Consider the following 16,339-nt stretch of genomic DNA (forward strand, 5'->3'; position numbering starts at 1 on the left):
GCAGCATCTTTGGGTTTCTCATTCACATCCACCCTTTGCTTGTCACGCCTGACTTTAAAACACCAAATCTGCCGTGGGGAAAACACTGAGCTTAAAGTAGCACAGCTCTAACTGAAGTAGCTATTATATGCAGTCTATGGTGAAAAGTGTGATGTTGTAAAATGTAGTAATTTATCAGCTAACTGTATGCAACACAAAAATACAGTTTCTTTCACATCTTGTACCAGTTCAACCAGAGCATAGTTTAACATGCAGAGTTCAAAGGCACAGCAGCAGCAATAATGTGTAGTAGTTGAATATAATCTGTGCTTCTAATTATAGCTTTTGATCGCCACTGAAACACATTTACATGTTCATTCACCGAAAGGACAAAGATAACAGATGTCGTCAGTAGCGCCGACAGCAGCCAATCGTTTTTGGATTATAGAGATGATAAATAAAATATTATGTCGGTACTGAGAAGTACAGTAAATGAGGTGGAGATAGCACAGTTGTTATATGTGCCCAAAATTGGAAGCACAATGATTGGTCGTCCCACAGTTAGATTTGGAGAGCTGTATGAAAAATTATGCACTGAGTGAGATGAAAGGAAATCACTAGAATACAAGCTACAGCCTGTCAGCAGCGCCAGTTGCAGTATGAGCGCAGGCTGATTGAACACCCTCGGGCACGACAACACAAGGACATTTTATGTGTGCAGGTGGGCCTGCAGATGGTCGGCTCGTCCCTGGCGACCAGCTTGTGAAGATCAATAACGTCTCTGTCGATGACCTGACCCCAGAGCAAGCTACTGAGATAATCAGGTCTGCACAGACAGCTGCATTCACAAACACACATGCATATGCCTGATGATTGGTACATACTCTGCAGTTATTTAAAATTAAGCAATGCATACCATGTGTCATCTTAACACCCTCCCTTTCTGTACTTTTTTTTTTTCAGGGAGTGCCCAGATACGTTGACTATGACGGTACTCAGAACAATGCTGGTGAGTCTGCCCTATCTATCAAAGAGAAACACACTTCAAAGACATACACAGCACAAACAGACTTACAGTTAAGTGGATAATGGCTGGTCCTCTTCCAGCAGCACTTTAGATGAACTTAATGTATTTCTTGTTTCCTGTTTTCATTAGGTAGTAAAAGCGCACTCGCACAATGTGTCTACTGTGTGCACACGTGAATACATACTGTCCATATACAGTGTTTTTATGTATGGAAGCCTGTCAGCAAACTTATTCAGATACCTTGGGATCAGGCATCCTTGCTTATAACAGTCCTGTCCTCAGGGTCTCACCGCTATATCCCCATTAACTGTGACACCATAGTACACACATTCAAACTGGCAGCTCTTCTTCTGCACACACATCTTTCATCAGTCAAACTGTGCGTGTGCGCGGGCACACGTTGTGGACCTCAGCCTGTATTGGTGAAGTTGACGTATGTGTTTGCACTGAGGTGAAATAGATCAGTAAATAAATGGCTGCATCAGCACTTTGGTGATGGAAGCGCCTCTACTGTGTGTTTCATAGCTCACAGCTCCCCCAAGAAATAATTACTGAACTCTAAGGAATTAGCAGCATTTCTTAGAAAATATTCGTCTCTGTCAAATCAAGAGTTTGAACCACGATAAAAAGAGACTTTTCTGTTATAATTAGACAGTGAGATAAGAGAATTGCTTGGCAGTTTCTTTAAGTGCTTTAATCTGCCAACTGTCACTTGTTGTGCAGCAATGAAGGCAACAATGTGTTTATCTTTGTTACCACACAGCATGATTCATATTGCAGTATAAATTTATGATAAAATAATTGTATATAAAGGCTTCCACTTGTATGGATATTCCAGTTTTAACATCTACTGTATACAGTATATGATTCGATGAGCACAAGATTCACTCAAAGAGCTTGAGAATTTTTTACAAGCAGCATTTTTAAATGTTAAACACAAATCCATAATATATTGCATTAGCACCATGTATTTGTAATGGACAACCCTGCATTTTGGAGGTCATTGCCAAAACCAATATTCTTACTTGAGTCCACATTCTTTGGAGTCATGCATTAGTTTGTTTAGATTTGTAGTTAAAGACCATCACTCGTAGTTAAGTCGTAGCAGTTTAGGATGAAGACATCACTCATTGTGGGGAATCTGTTTACTAGCTTGCTGATTTGAAACAGATTTTTCATTATCGCTGCGATATGATTATCTGTTTCAAGAGCCATGACCCATGCATCGTTCACTGTTTATGAATGCATTTTTCTTTTTAAAAAAAAGGTCCAACAAAAAAACAAACAAACAAGAAATCCTTGCCAGATGTAAGTTGATGGTTAATTTTGGAAAATTTATTCTCCCCTCTGCACATTAGCTTTTTAAATCCATGCATAAAGCTTCCTCAAACATTACTGGTCAAGATAACTTAGAATGCAAGACTTCAAATGAAAACCAGCTTCTGATACTAAAAAGATACTAAATTTCCTGTACATGCAAAGTTTGCTTATTCATATGCAGATATTTGTTTGATTCTGCACCACTGTAAATAAAGACACCAGAGCCATACTGGTTTATAAACTGTGGTGAAAGCTAAATTAGCAAACATCTTCCATGCAGTTTTTATAGGAGGCATATGATAACTTATGTGTAAGTAAGTAAGTAAAATTTATTTATATAGCACATTTCACAGATAAAAATTACAAAGTGCTTCACAATAAGATCAGACATACAAGTTAAAATTAATTAAAAGCCTGTTTGTATAAAAATGTCTTCAGCTGCTTTTTAAAGGAGTCAGTAGATCCCCACGTGTTTTAAACCTAGTACGTGGGACCACCAGTAGCCTCTGACCTGAACACCTAAGTGCTCGGGATGAAGCATGAGGTTTCAACAGGTCAGAGATATACTGGGAAGCTTCACCGTGCAGAGCTCTAAAAGTTACAACTAAAATTTTAAAATGAACCCTAAAATTTACTGGCAACCAATGAAGAGAAGCCAGAACTGGAGTAATGTGTGACCTTTTGTTTGTACCAGTTAAAAGTCTTGCCGCTGCATTCTGTACAGACTGAAGGCGATCCAGAGCTGATTTGTTGAGACAAGTAAAAAGACCGTTACAATAATCCAAACGAGAAGAGATAAAAGCATGAATAATTATCTCAAGTTCTGCCTTTGACACCAGTAGTCTGAGTTTAGAAATGTTTCTTAAATGATAAAAAAGTTCAGGACAAGTTGTTTAGAGTGTTTCTCAAGAGACATTGAACTGTCAAATATAACACCCAAGTTTCTGAGACTCGACTGAAATGAAGGGTCTAAAGAACTGATATTCTGCTTAATTTCTGAGAGCGTGTGATCAGGTGCAATAATCAAAGTTTCTGTTTTATCTGCATTTAACTGAAGGAAGTTGTCATTAACCATTGTTTGATTTCTGACAGACAATTATTTAAGCAAGACAATTTATAAAACTCAGAAGCTTTGAAAGAACAGTACAACTGAAAGTCATCAGCATAGAGATGATAAGAAATATTATTGTAACGTCTGATAATTTGGCTTTAAGGGAGTATATACAGCAAAAAGAGAATAGGACCTAAAACAGATCCTTGAGGTACCCCAGAAGGCAGAACTGATGTTTCAGACAACACATGATTCATACAGACAGTAAAGGATCTCTGAGATAGATACGACATAAACCATTTTAAAACAACACCAGTAATCCCAAACAAGTCCTTCAGCCGATTTATCATGATGCTGTGATGTGATGACCAATATTACAATCATCACATTCATGAACCTTTTAGACATTTTTTACATATTAGTGTTGTTACATGTTATAAAGAACAACAGTAGCAAACAGTGGTCATTTATAACCTTGAATGTTATATATATATATATATATATATATATAGATAGATAGAGATAGGGAGATATATATATATATATATATATATATATATATATGTGTGTGTGTGTGTGTGTGTGTGTGTGTGTGTGTGTGTGTGTGTGTGTCTTATATATGAAACTCAACTCCATGTTATAAGTGCTTGTTTAAACTACAGCTTGGAAAAACAAAAGCCAGAGAGTGTCTTATAATGTCCTTACATGTATTTATACATCTCTGCACTGCACCAAATTCAGCCTTGATTAGATTGTAAGAAAGAAAGAGAACATACGTATCCTGTGAGAAACTGCTTCACAGCTTATTGACTCGTATTTCTCACAGGGCCCAAAGTCATCATTTATCACACCGGAGAAGAGGGCCAAGCTCAGGTCCAACCCTGTGAAAGTCCACTTTGCTGAGGAGGTGGAAGTTAACGGACACACACAGGTGAGTTTGAAAATATACTATGCAGCTATTCGTAGCACTGCCAACTTTAAATCCTCTGGCTGCCTCTGTAGTGTATCATTGTGTCTCTGAGACAGCTTATGTGATTGTGGATAGATGATGTCACATTTGAAGTTTTATAGAAATGTCATGTGATGGTAATAGATCATGCTCAGCTCTCCACATTTACATCAGTGCACAGGAGTCATTAACACCCCATCTAAACCAGCTCTACACGGTCTGGGTGATCAAATCTGATGACAGCTATTTGCATTTACGTCTGTTATAAATAATTCTTCGTGTTATTTCTTTCTGCATTGTGTTCAGGATGCAAATATTATAGACTGATTTAATATAGAGAAGCATCAGTGTACTACAGTCTTGATTATGACTTGCTGAAGCACATTTTACACGACTCAGTTCACTGATTGTATTCAGTCACCTATTTTCCTGAATGGAGTCAAACTGCACAGATAATATTTAAACATGACTCTATATACATGAGGGTCTGACTGTTTTAACCAAAGGATATATCGTTACATGTTTGTCTTGCTTATGGCCAGGTTGACACTTTCAGTATTTAATTCATTATCTCCATCAAGGAGATTATGGTTTTCATAGCATCTGTCTGTAAACAAGAGAGGTCAAAATGTTGACTGTTAATTCTGATAAAACTTCATTTGGCTGTAGAGCGGGGTCATGTTAACAACTCATTAAAATTTGATCTACATCTACCAAGGTCTTCAAGGTCAGCATCATGATTTATTGGGTGAATATTGACAAAAAGCCTTATAACTTAGAAACTAGATTTCTTACAAATGCGATGTGTATTGTCAACATTTAAAAAAACACTGTAACATTTGACCTTTGGCCTCACCTTCGAAGTCAGATAAGGTCAAACTTTCATGTCTTTTGTCTTTAAAACTTAAAATTCTACTGCACTTGTTTGCATTGGCATCGTTTAGGTATTCATGCTCACATATGGGGATTTTAAATATCACATTATAATCTGCATCTGAATGTCACACCACAGTTTTTATCTGTGATATCACTTTTACATTTCACATCTGCCCTTTTTTCAGGTTGGCCTCAAAATTTGTAGAAATAAAGTATTGTCATCACAAAGAGAATGAGCTGCCCAGAGTGTTGTAGTACAATAATACATAATAACCTCAAGTTATTCATGTCCAGCTATCTACAAATGAATACCTATTATCCATTATCTACTCCAAAATAATGTTTGTATACAAAATACAATGCTATTCCCTAAAAAGTAAATACTGCCCAGAGAGTGAGGGGCCTTGGCGGAGGTTTGCAGTCTCAAGAGTGCTTCTTATATTTTCGCTGTAACCTGATGTACATTTGGAATATACTGCATATACAAGTGGGCTTAGGCCACGGGCACAACACAAAATAAATCCATATAAGGCAGTACCAGAGTGCTGCATAAGCATCTCTGACCAATACATTGTCCAAAAATAGAAAATAATTTTATCTTTATAATCTTCACTCAGCCTTCCACTGTCAATAACGAGATATACACATGACCAGAATTTACATTAAAATACCAGATTAATGGACCTAAAAGCTCATAGTATTCTGATATATTTTTCAAAGCTTTTGAGACAAAGTCTATTTTTTCAGTTCTGAGACACTTCATGGATAATTTATTCTGACAGGTTTCCTGATTTGATGTGGGGTAGTACAACAGAGATGCCATTTAGTGAGCAGGTTCAGAGTCTGTGGTGTGCACATGCAGGCATGTAGGAGGTTGATTTAATACACAGCAAGTAAACATGGCTCTCATCAATGCTGCATTTAAAAAAATATATCATAATGTGTGTTTTTAAAAAAGGCATTCAAAGCTGTACTTAGATCTCAGTCATACACACTGTGTCGTTCTCTCAATAAGACTGAATGTAAAGCTCATTTATTTAGAAGAAAAGTACTTTAAGAGATTTTAAGTGCTTGAACCATGAAAATTTCTGACTGCTTACATTTAAGACATAATGTTGGTTTTTAGGATTTTTTGAAACTTTCTCAGATTTTTTGCACTAGTTTGCAGAACCGAAGTTTAGTTGATGCCATGTATCACAGTTCAAAATCAAAAGCTTTAATCCAGCCAGCTGTGGGTCATTAACAGTAGATCAGACAGCGAAGCAGACAATTAAAGTGAGCGGCAGGCAAAATCCAGAAACAGTCCTAGGTGTCATTCACTGTGAAAACAAAGAATAGTACAGGGACAATAAGAAACTGTAGGCAGTAGTTGGAAAAGCTCGACTGGTGTGAATATGGCACGCTTGCAACAGGAAGTATTGCACCAGGGGTATAAAAGGAAGTCTGACTGGCTAATTGGGAACAGTTGTAGCAAATCAAACACAGATAAGAACTAATAAAGGCAGGTAGTAAAATTATGCAAAGAGACCGGAGTTCTATTGAAGAAAGGGATATTAATGGTTAGTGGCCTCTGTGATGAGTTTTCAGTCACCCAAAGGTGGCTCTCTCTTTTTTATTTAGCTCGATCACCATGGTAACTAATGATGAACACATAACTCGGTTAGAGTTCAGATTTTTTTCTTTAAAATCGGCTGTAAGCAGGATCTTTCCTCAGATTCTTTTACTTACAGAATGCCTTAAGTATCATAAACATGTATTCTGTGCTATAGGAACACATTTTCGACACAACATACAATGCTAACAGCACCACTTGAAGTGGTGTGTCATATTTGTGAAGACCCAAAGAAATTTTTCATTTGGAATTTTATTGTCCTGAACAAGAAAATAGTGGAAACCGCAGACAAGCTTTAAAACGTGATTTATGGTTTCTAGATGTTCCTTTGCACTATGACGATGAGTGCTTGTCAGTAAAACCAACATTAGATTCAGCTTTACTGCAAACTCGATGCACTTTGTTCCTTTATAAATCTGCCTGTGGTTGTTCAGGGTTCCTACCCTGCAAGCGGATGTGAAATTAGCAGAACGAGGAAAACCACTGAGGCCGGAGAGCCCATTACTAAACACAGAGAAAACACAGATCAATATCCTCCCCATTCTCCGGTCCTAATGTCTGTGATTACAGGACAATAAATATCAGATTAAGGAGAAAAAAAGGGTAGAAGGAGATGGTAAAGAGACCAAGAGAGGTGGAGGGGAGGGGGCGGGATGTTTTTATCATCGTTAAAAGGAAGACAAAATATGTAACGGGGGATGGGAAGCTAGCAAGGGAGGGGTTGTCTAAAATTTGAACGCCCTCTGTTTCAACTTCAAAACATGTAGACATCAATGTTGCATTGTATCACAGTGTCAATACAGAAAAACACTTTCTTAAATCATAAGAGAAGAGGGATGTAGCGGGAAAGATGAGTCACCGCGGAGAACGAGCCGGGTAGACAGAAACAGGCCAGAGGATATGATGCGAAGAAAAATGCTCTGTGAGAAGAGCTGAAGATGAAATAACACTGCTCTCTCACTTTATGGTCTGTTATAATGTGCTAAACATATTCAGTATTCTCAGTCTGGATTGCCAGCATTTAAAAATAACAGTGGTTGTGTTCAAGCGACAAACATACGTCAGGAAAATTCAGCAAATCTGTCTCATGACCAGGACTCCCACTTGATGTGTCCCACATTTTAAAAGGCTCCGTTTTTCCCACTTTCCCCACTGGATGACAGACAAGACGAGCTTAATTCAAAGGCTGTGAAGAAATCAGGGTGACCGGGTGAAGCTGGCGGAAGGCAGTTCCTTGAGTTTTTTGCTTTTATTTTTGTAAAATTGATATATTTTACTCATAAAACATCGTTGGAGGTTTCATTCTGTTTTGGATGCCAGCGATGTGGCGGTACAGAGAACAGTGCAGTCGTCTCACAGCAAGAAAGTTCTGGAATTAAAACTTTCTGAAGAGTTTCTTCCTAAAAGACAAGCATGTTAGATGAAAAGGGTTAGGGTTAGATGCTATTGAAACAGCATTGAGTGGTGCATTTTTGGTGGGGTTCAAGATGGGTCTCTGAGGGTACACTATTTTGGTGATAGACTGTGATAGTGCTGTACCACTAATGTAACTTTCCCACCATGAATATATACCTACTGAAACCCAAAGATGATTATCAGACAGATCAGCAGCTAAAGTCAAAAGTAATGCAACATAAAATTAAACACATAAGTGTAAGAAGGTTTGTTTTTTTTTATGGAGAAGAAACTTCCAGACTACAGCTCAATGATGGCAAGACAGGAATTACAGATTCAGACATGAACAGCTGTAGGCGCCACAGATCAGCAGTCAATCCTGTTATACTCTGAAGTCTGCCTGCAGGAAGCATGCCTCGTTGGTACATTGTAGTACAGTCTCTCTGCGGACAACCCTGTACCGTCATAAAAAATTAACAGGCACACGGACATTCGCTCCCAAGTGGACCCTAACAGACTCATAGACCCAGAAACTGCAACACACCTTTAAGATTTCCCACATTATTGCACACAGAAAGAGCCACCCTGCTCCCTGTCAGACTTTTACTCCTGAAACCAACTAAATTCAGACTGTTTTTATTTTCTTCACAGGGGAACTCCCTGCTCTTCCTGCCCAATGTACTGAAGGTGTACCTCGAGAACGGGCAGACCAAGGCCTTCAAATTTGAGCCCAGTACCACAGTCAAGGTACTCTGTAGCGATACTGGAGTGTGGCATTATAATGACACACACCTAGCAGCTCTAGCAGAGTTTCAGAGTTGAAGCTGAGGCTCGTGAAGCAGGAAAAAAATCTCAGATTTCCTCCTGAGACAAAAACTAAATCAAAGTTTTAAACTAGACCCTGTAGGAGTGCGTTTCTTCCTGAATGTCAATCAGTCTGACAGCAAGCTCCACATTAAACTGTAACCATATAACGTTGAATTGAATTTACCAGATACAGCTGAGTGATTTACTCACTTCCTCAGCAGTTATTAGTATTAGGCATGCATTTGTTTCCTGGATTTGACAGCTACTCTGAAACTTTCTGTTACCACTCTGACACCTTAACACCTTAACTCAGCTCACCTCAGCAAATGTGTTCCCTGATGTTATAAAATATTATCTCTGAAGGTGTAATTTTCTTTGCACATCAGGACATTGTGATGACACTGAAGGAAAAGCTTTCTCTGAGCCGCATTGAGCATTTCTCGCTAGTGCTGGAGCAGCAGCACAGCATCAGCAAATTGCTGTTGCTACATGATGAGGAGAGGATACAGCAGGTATGCACACACACACACAAATTACATTTAAACAAAAAAAAAGTATAAAATGCATTCCAAATAATATAAGCATCCGTGTTTCTGCAGGTGGTCCAGAAGAAAGAGGCCCATGACTACAGGTGTTTATTTCGTGTTTGTTTCATGCCCAAAAACCTTCAGATGCTGCTGCAGCAGGATCCCGCTGCCTTTGAGTACCTCTACCTGCAGGTAGACTGATGAATGTGCACACTGCTGGGCTTGTCAGATCACTACTCTCTTTTATTATCTGTTATAATTATTGTTTTTCTATTTAAGGATATTAATAGTTACTTTATTTATATGAAATGGCTGCTATTAATATCAATTCTGATTAATTGAGTCACTGCAAACTGACCTAAAGCATCAATAGAAAAACAGGATTCTCAACTCTGAATCAAATCAATAGGCAAAGTGTTGTAACACTTCCAAAAGTACACTTATTGCTGCAGTTGGCTCATTTCACCGTGATGCAAATCATCAGACTGAAAGGTCAGCTTGTTTGTAAGTGTGCAGTTTTTCATTAAATCCCACCTGCACCGTGATTCTCTTAAAAGAAGGAAGTTTGTGTTTGTTTTAATACCAAAGCTGACCCTGCTATTTTGGACGTTTTTCTCCAATTAGCTACAAACTGCTGCAAACAAGACAAATCAGTTGCTACACAATGATTAATTCTGATGTATGTTGTCTGTTTGTGCTAGGGGGTGAACGATGTACTGCAGGAGCGCTTTGCAGTAGAGATGAGGTGTAACACCGCCTTGCGACTTGCTGCACTACACATTATGGAGAGGCTAGCGAGCTGTGGACAGTCACCCAAAACCAACCTGAAGATGATCACGTGAGATATAGACACACCTTTATATGTGGACTGTACAGAAAAGATGGCGTAGCTAATGTGGAAATGCTGTAAACCTGCTTTCTTTGTTTGGTCAGCAATGGCCGACAGTAGTCGCAAGAAGACATGCAGTTGTCTGTGTTAAAACCCTCAGCTGCCTGTGTCTGCGACTGTAGTAACATACTAATGTATTGTCAGAGGGCATGAAGCTGAATTTGTGAAGGTCCACCACTAATAGTTACATGTTACACTACAGCTCATGAGAAATGTTGTGTGCTGTCTATGGTGCTGAAGTTATAAGTTTAGTTTGAGTGTAATAAAACTTTATTAACAAAAAATTTGTTTTTTTATCTTCAAATGTTCAATAAAAACATGAATCGCTAATTCATAACGAAGAAAGCTTGGTAACTACCCTTCAAGGACCTGCAGTTCAAAAAAGCACCCTTTCAATAGCCAAACCCATCTGTTCTCTGATTGGATTGTTAAATTTGTGATTGACATGACATTGACCAATCAGATGAAAGGAAGAAAAATAGGGTCAAAATTTGTACTTGTAACTTGAAACTTGAGTGCAGTTTCACACGTATTTTTTGGCACACACAAATCTTTTTTATGCACAAACAAATTCTTTTTACACATACAACTCCTGATTTACAAGTGCAAAACTGATTTACAAGTACAAAATATTTATGACCGCAATTTGAGCCCATAGGGACCTCCAGGACAAGCTACTTTCAAAGCTACATGACCGTGACAGCTCATTATATCACAGCGGATTGCGATATAATGAGCGGTATGTATTATTGTAGAGTCTACCTTACAATATAAAGAGCCGACTGTTTTTGTGATTTGGCGCTTTATAAATAAAATTGAATTGAATTGAGTGGTAGACCTATACTGCCCTATATTGTACCATAATTATTATTTTTTTTAATAATTGCGTGGAATGAGTCTTCAGTTGAATGTTTTTAACAGGCAAAAAATACTTCAATAAGTAAATGTTAAATTTTTGTCTTTTTTCTTTTTTTGCTGATCCGAAAATTGATCCGATCCGTGACTTAAAACCCTGATCCGATCCGAACCGTGAGATTTTTGATCCGTTGCACCACTAATATCAAATGCAAAAAATATGGCATGGACATCAGGCACAGGAAGTCTTAATAGCCCATTTTTCAATTTGATGTTTGGAATTTGTTTGTTCTGACCAGCACATTTACATTAATATGCTTTAAAATACGTTTTCCTTAATAAAGTTTTATTGCGCTCAAATTTAACTGTTCTAATTTCAGGACCATGGACAGGGCACACAGCTTTCTCATGAGCTGTGCTCTAACACGTTTTTTATTTCGAGCCTACACAAATTCAGCTGCGTGCACGTTGACAGTACGTGAGATGTAGATCACAGATACACACAAGACTTAAAAAACCTTCTTTTTTCTAAACAAATCACAATTAACAACCTGAGCCAGCCCTATTAGTGCATCGCCTGCAGCTAAAATCATCTCTTAGTTTGGGACCTTGTGGAGCCTCTGAGCCTCTTTTTGTTTGCAATGGTGATGAATAGTTTGACAGGCAGGAGTGTCTTTGGACTGTGATGTTTGCAGACAACATTGTGATCTGTGGTGAGATTAGTTTAAACAGCTGGCCACTACCATTTAAAGCAGAAGACAGTGCACAAGAGAGTTGAAGAGGAAAGTGCAGGCAGGTTGGAGTGGGTGGAGACGAGTGTCTCAGATAGCAGCAATAGTGAAAGGTGAAGTTTACAGGATGGTAGTGACACCTGTCATGATTTATGATTTTAAGGTGTTAAGGGTTTCATTGGGTTTGTTCATAAGGGAGAGTATTAGAAATAAGTACATCAGAGGGACAGCTCATGTTGAGCGATCGGGAGACACATAGATGCAAGGCTGAGATGATTTGGACATGTGCAGAGGAGAGATAGTGGGATATACAGTATATGTTGAAGAGAAAGAAGATGTAGTGAAGGAGAACATGTAGACGGTTGGTGTGAGGGAAGAAGATGCAATCGAGATGGAGGCAGATCATCTGCTGTGGCGACTCATAAAGCGAGCGGTCCAAAAATGAAGACGACCACAAATCTCTTTTTGCTTAAATGAGTGCCTTTCCCTGTTTAACATGCAGGTTTAACAGGCTAGTTGCTTTGTGTGTGAAAAAGTTTTAATATCCTTTTAAACAAAAACAAACCCTTTCAATCTGCATTTGTGTGTTTCCCTCAGAAAGACTTGGGGCATAGAGAACTTTGTGTCATCCACCTTGCTGAGGAACATGCGAGAAAAGGATCTGAGAAAGGCCATCGGCTACCACATAAAGAAGAGCCAATCCCTGTACGATCCCAAGCAAAAGGGCCTGTCAGTCGATCAGACACGGATCAACTATCTGGAGGAGCTGAGTGAACTCAAATCATTTGGAGGGAAATCTTTTGGTGCCACCATGATGGTAGGATTTGATCTGTATACTTTTGTTCTTGAGATTTGGTTGTATATTATAATTTGAATCATCTTCTTTCTCTGCACTTTCTCCACCTCCTCTGTGTTGTTCAGCTCCAGGACAGGGAGTCGATGGTGACCCTATTAGTGGGAGCACGGCACGGGGTGAGTCAGATCGTCAACCACAAGCTGAGCATCCTGTCCACACTCACAGAATTCACCAGCATAACACGCATCGAGCTGCTGCCTGAATCGGAAAAGGTCAGCCTGGTCAAAATATACCTGCAGGACATCAAGGTGAGACCTAAAAGGATACACACCCAAACCTAATATGCAAGAGGAACAGAATACCTCATCTGCAACACTGTAAACACTTTCCTGATGACATTTCCTGTTAGTTTTGTGAGCTATGATCAATGTTAGTCAAAATGTCACCGGATGAGGAAGCCACCTCCCACAGTTTGTCACTCACCCAGCTTGACGTTTAGGATAGCCCTTCATTAAATAATGTCTTTCTCACATTAGCTAGATATTTTATATCAATGTCTATCCACAGTCTATCCATTTTTGTCAGCTCTGGAGGTTTCTGCTTAAGCTGGAAACTAATTAGTATTATTTTTCATCTCTTTATTGGTGCATTTTGTATTTAGCACATGTTGTTTTGATCTGCATGTTTCCCCTTTTCATTAGGTGAACACGAGTAATTGTGCAGATCCTTATCAGTTTTTCAGTTTGGAAACAGAGTTTTGTTCTGTTTGGATGATTGTTAATCAGCTTTAAAAGCTCTCTTAATAAGCTGCTGACTTCCAGACCTCCTTAACTGCTTAAGCACAATATTAATTAGCATTCATCTTAACACGACCCACCTTTACTGCAGTGTTTTAATGAATTAAGATGAACAATTTCTGTTTTTCATAACCTCTTTATATTATTCTCTGCACCCCCTTGCATACAATATACAAACCTCAGCAGAAACAGTGGTTGAACTTTATGCTAAGTGCCTTTACACTGCTGAATTGTCTTTCCCCACAACCTCTCTTTTTCCATTCTCTTTCATAAAGCCCATTACTTTACTACTGGAGTCAGCTGCGGCTAAGGATATGTCCTGCTTAATAGCAGGGTACTGCCGAGTGTTTGTTGACCCTGACCTCAACGTCTTTCCCTGGATAGATGACTCCAAGAAGCACAGAATCTCTGCTGAGGAAGGTACAAAGACAACAATGCGTTCATCACACCTGTAACAATCAATAAATGTTATCTCGTTTTAATTTGGATTCATGTTCACAGGTTATGTTTCACGGTGTGGCAGTGACTCCGATGAATCCTCAGACTTAGACATGGAACCGCTGGTCAACCTGGTGTCTGACAAGAAGCCCCGCCTTCGAATCAGATCTTCATCAGATCCAGATGGACGGAACAGAAAAGACAGTCGGAGAAACAAAGATGAGAGTGAAAAGGGAGAGAAACCTGGCGAGGATAAAAGGCTAAAAGATGAAAAGGGTTCTGACACTAAAAGAGAAAAGTTTCAGCTCGATAAGAATGACGAGAATGAAAGCTCAGAGCACAGGAAGGAGGTGAAGAGAGTGCAGGATTGTGGACAAATAGAGATCCACGTAACGGACAATGATTCGGGGAGACACGCTAGACAGGAAGGGGAGATGGGATGTGACGAGGATGTGCGAGCAGCAGAGGAGGAACCGTCTGTATCAGATTCATGTCATACGGACTCTCATGTCCTCACCAGCGCCTCCAGTGACACTCTCGATGGCCTGGAGGAAGATGACTTGATGTCATGCTCCTCTTCCTCTATCCACCCCAGTGCTGCTTCACAAAGTCACACCAGTGTCCACTCTTCGTTTCACCTTCACCCTTATTCTCATGGGCATGTACAGCCTCACCTGCTTGCCCCACCACCTGCGCACTCCCATCCCCTGATTCACCTCACAACTCCTGACAGAGGAGGAGGAGGGGCCTGCAGGAGATCAGGCGATGGAGCCGATCCCCAGCTCACCTCACCCGTCTCCACTTCTTCTCAGAGCCTTGCTGATGCCCAAAGATCTTCAGGTAACCTCTGCACTGATGACAGCTCCCTGTGTTTCGCGGAGCTCTCCCGCCTCGTGGACTTCCTGCCGAGCCCTCCAGAGGCCAGCGAGGAAGACGACGACGAAGAAGAGTTGAGGAGGAGGAGGAATGCGTTAAAAGAAACAGATGGGGGAAGAGAGGGAGGAAGTGTAAGCAAGGAAGGTGGTTTTAAAGAATATTCGTCATCGCCTTCCCCGTCTTCAAACACAGACTTTGTGTTTAACTTTGACCAGAGCGACGCACGCTGCTACTACAACATCTGCTCCAACATCACCCCCGACAGTGCACGCAGCCTTTCTCATAAACAGAGAGAAGAGAGGGAGGAGGGAGAGGAGACTCAAGATGAAGACCTGGAGCCAATACCCATCCTGCACCCGCCCCCTGGCTTTGGAGACAGCAGCTCTGATGAGGAGTTCTTTGACGCCAGGGATCGTTTCACCTCACCTGAAGACCCGACATCAGGGGCTGTGCCAAGAGGTGATTTACTTTTCACTGTGAGGCTGATCTCAAGAATTTTCAAGTCTTGTATACTGATCAGCAATAAAGGTTGTAAATTCTGCTTTGTTGCCATCTAGTGGCTGAAGTGGTTACTCCCTAAAAGAGTTAGAATATTTACTGGATTACTGAAAATGTTACATAATTGCCAGAACATGTTACATAATTGCCACACCTAACAATAATGGTAGATGTGGTCTACTGATCCTGATGACACTCTTATGCAAGAAAAAAACTGCCATTTCCTTTACTGCATCAGTCCAGGTGGGATAGAAGTATAGTCTAACTGCATCTGAGGGCTTTTATGATATGCCTCAAATAAATATTTCCAAAGTCCACTACAGTACTTCATACCGTCATTCTACTACATTTAAGGGGTTATGTTCTTACCGATTACTTTCCAAAGGCAAAGAATTACAGGGGATTATTATTGGAAAAAAAGTACCAAAGTGAATATAATCTTCTATAACTGCATGTTTTCTCCACACCCCATTAATATTCGGAAGACACCATCTTATTTATCTTATAATCTTTTGGTGGATGATCCAGCTTTGACTAGCTATAAAAGTTAGATTTCACTCTATTGACTCATCTATTAATCTAATACATAATTTGGACCTATATAAACATGTCAATGGAAGAACTATTTTAAATATAATTCATGAATAATGCTTATGTACTTTTCCTTTACATTGTTTAATGTTTTTGTTCTACATTTGACATGTAATGTTATGTTTTACCTCTACTCCCATGAAGGAAAAAGCTTAAACTGCTCCAATTTACGGGATTTTTTGTTTTAATTTGATTTGATATAAAAAGCAAGCTTATTTCAGAGAGGATGAGCTGATGGGCTACTCAAGGCCCCCTCTACTCTAGTAGAGTACAATAAAAATATGACACTGGAAATGAGCTGAATATATCCCCTTTAAGTAGAGTG

At 39.5% G+C, this 16,339-nt stretch overlaps 1 protein-coding gene across 3 annotated transcripts in view; it reads left to right on the top strand.

The window, feature by feature from the left end:
• frmpd1a (FERM and PDZ domain containing 1a) overlaps positions 1–16,339 on the top strand; it is a 57,446-nt gene that overhangs the window by 35,625 nt on the left and 5,482 nt on the right. Inside the window, exons 5-15 of one of the 3 annotated variants that reach the window (XM_085410750.1) lie at positions 701–803; positions 943–988; positions 4,204–4,308; positions 8,861–8,956; positions 9,403–9,528; positions 9,616–9,735; positions 10,245–10,381; positions 12,616–12,835; positions 12,940–13,122; positions 13,887–14,031; positions 14,113–15,384. In XM_085410750.1, coding sequence (XP_085266876.1) covers positions 701–803; positions 943–988; positions 4,204–4,308; positions 8,861–8,956; positions 9,403–9,528; positions 9,616–9,735; positions 10,245–10,381; positions 12,616–12,835; positions 12,940–13,122; positions 13,887–14,031; positions 14,113–15,384 — 2,553 coding nt within the window. Of the gene's footprint in view, positions 1–700; positions 804–942; positions 989–4,203; positions 4,309–8,860; positions 8,957–9,402; positions 9,529–9,615; positions 9,736–10,244; positions 10,382–12,615; positions 12,836–12,939; positions 13,123–13,886; positions 14,032–14,112; positions 15,385–16,339 lie in introns of those variants that run through there. The other 2 variants (XM_085410752.1, XM_085410753.1) reach the window with 2 other exon arrangements.

Source organism: Rhamphochromis longiceps, linkage group LG6, assembly GCF_057381845.1.
Source record: "Rhamphochromis longiceps isolate RC_006_pf linkage group LG6, R_longiceps_female_GT1.1, whole genome shotgun sequence".
NCBI classification, from domain to species: domain Eukaryota; kingdom Metazoa; phylum Chordata; class Actinopteri; order Cichliformes; family Cichlidae; genus Rhamphochromis; species Rhamphochromis longiceps.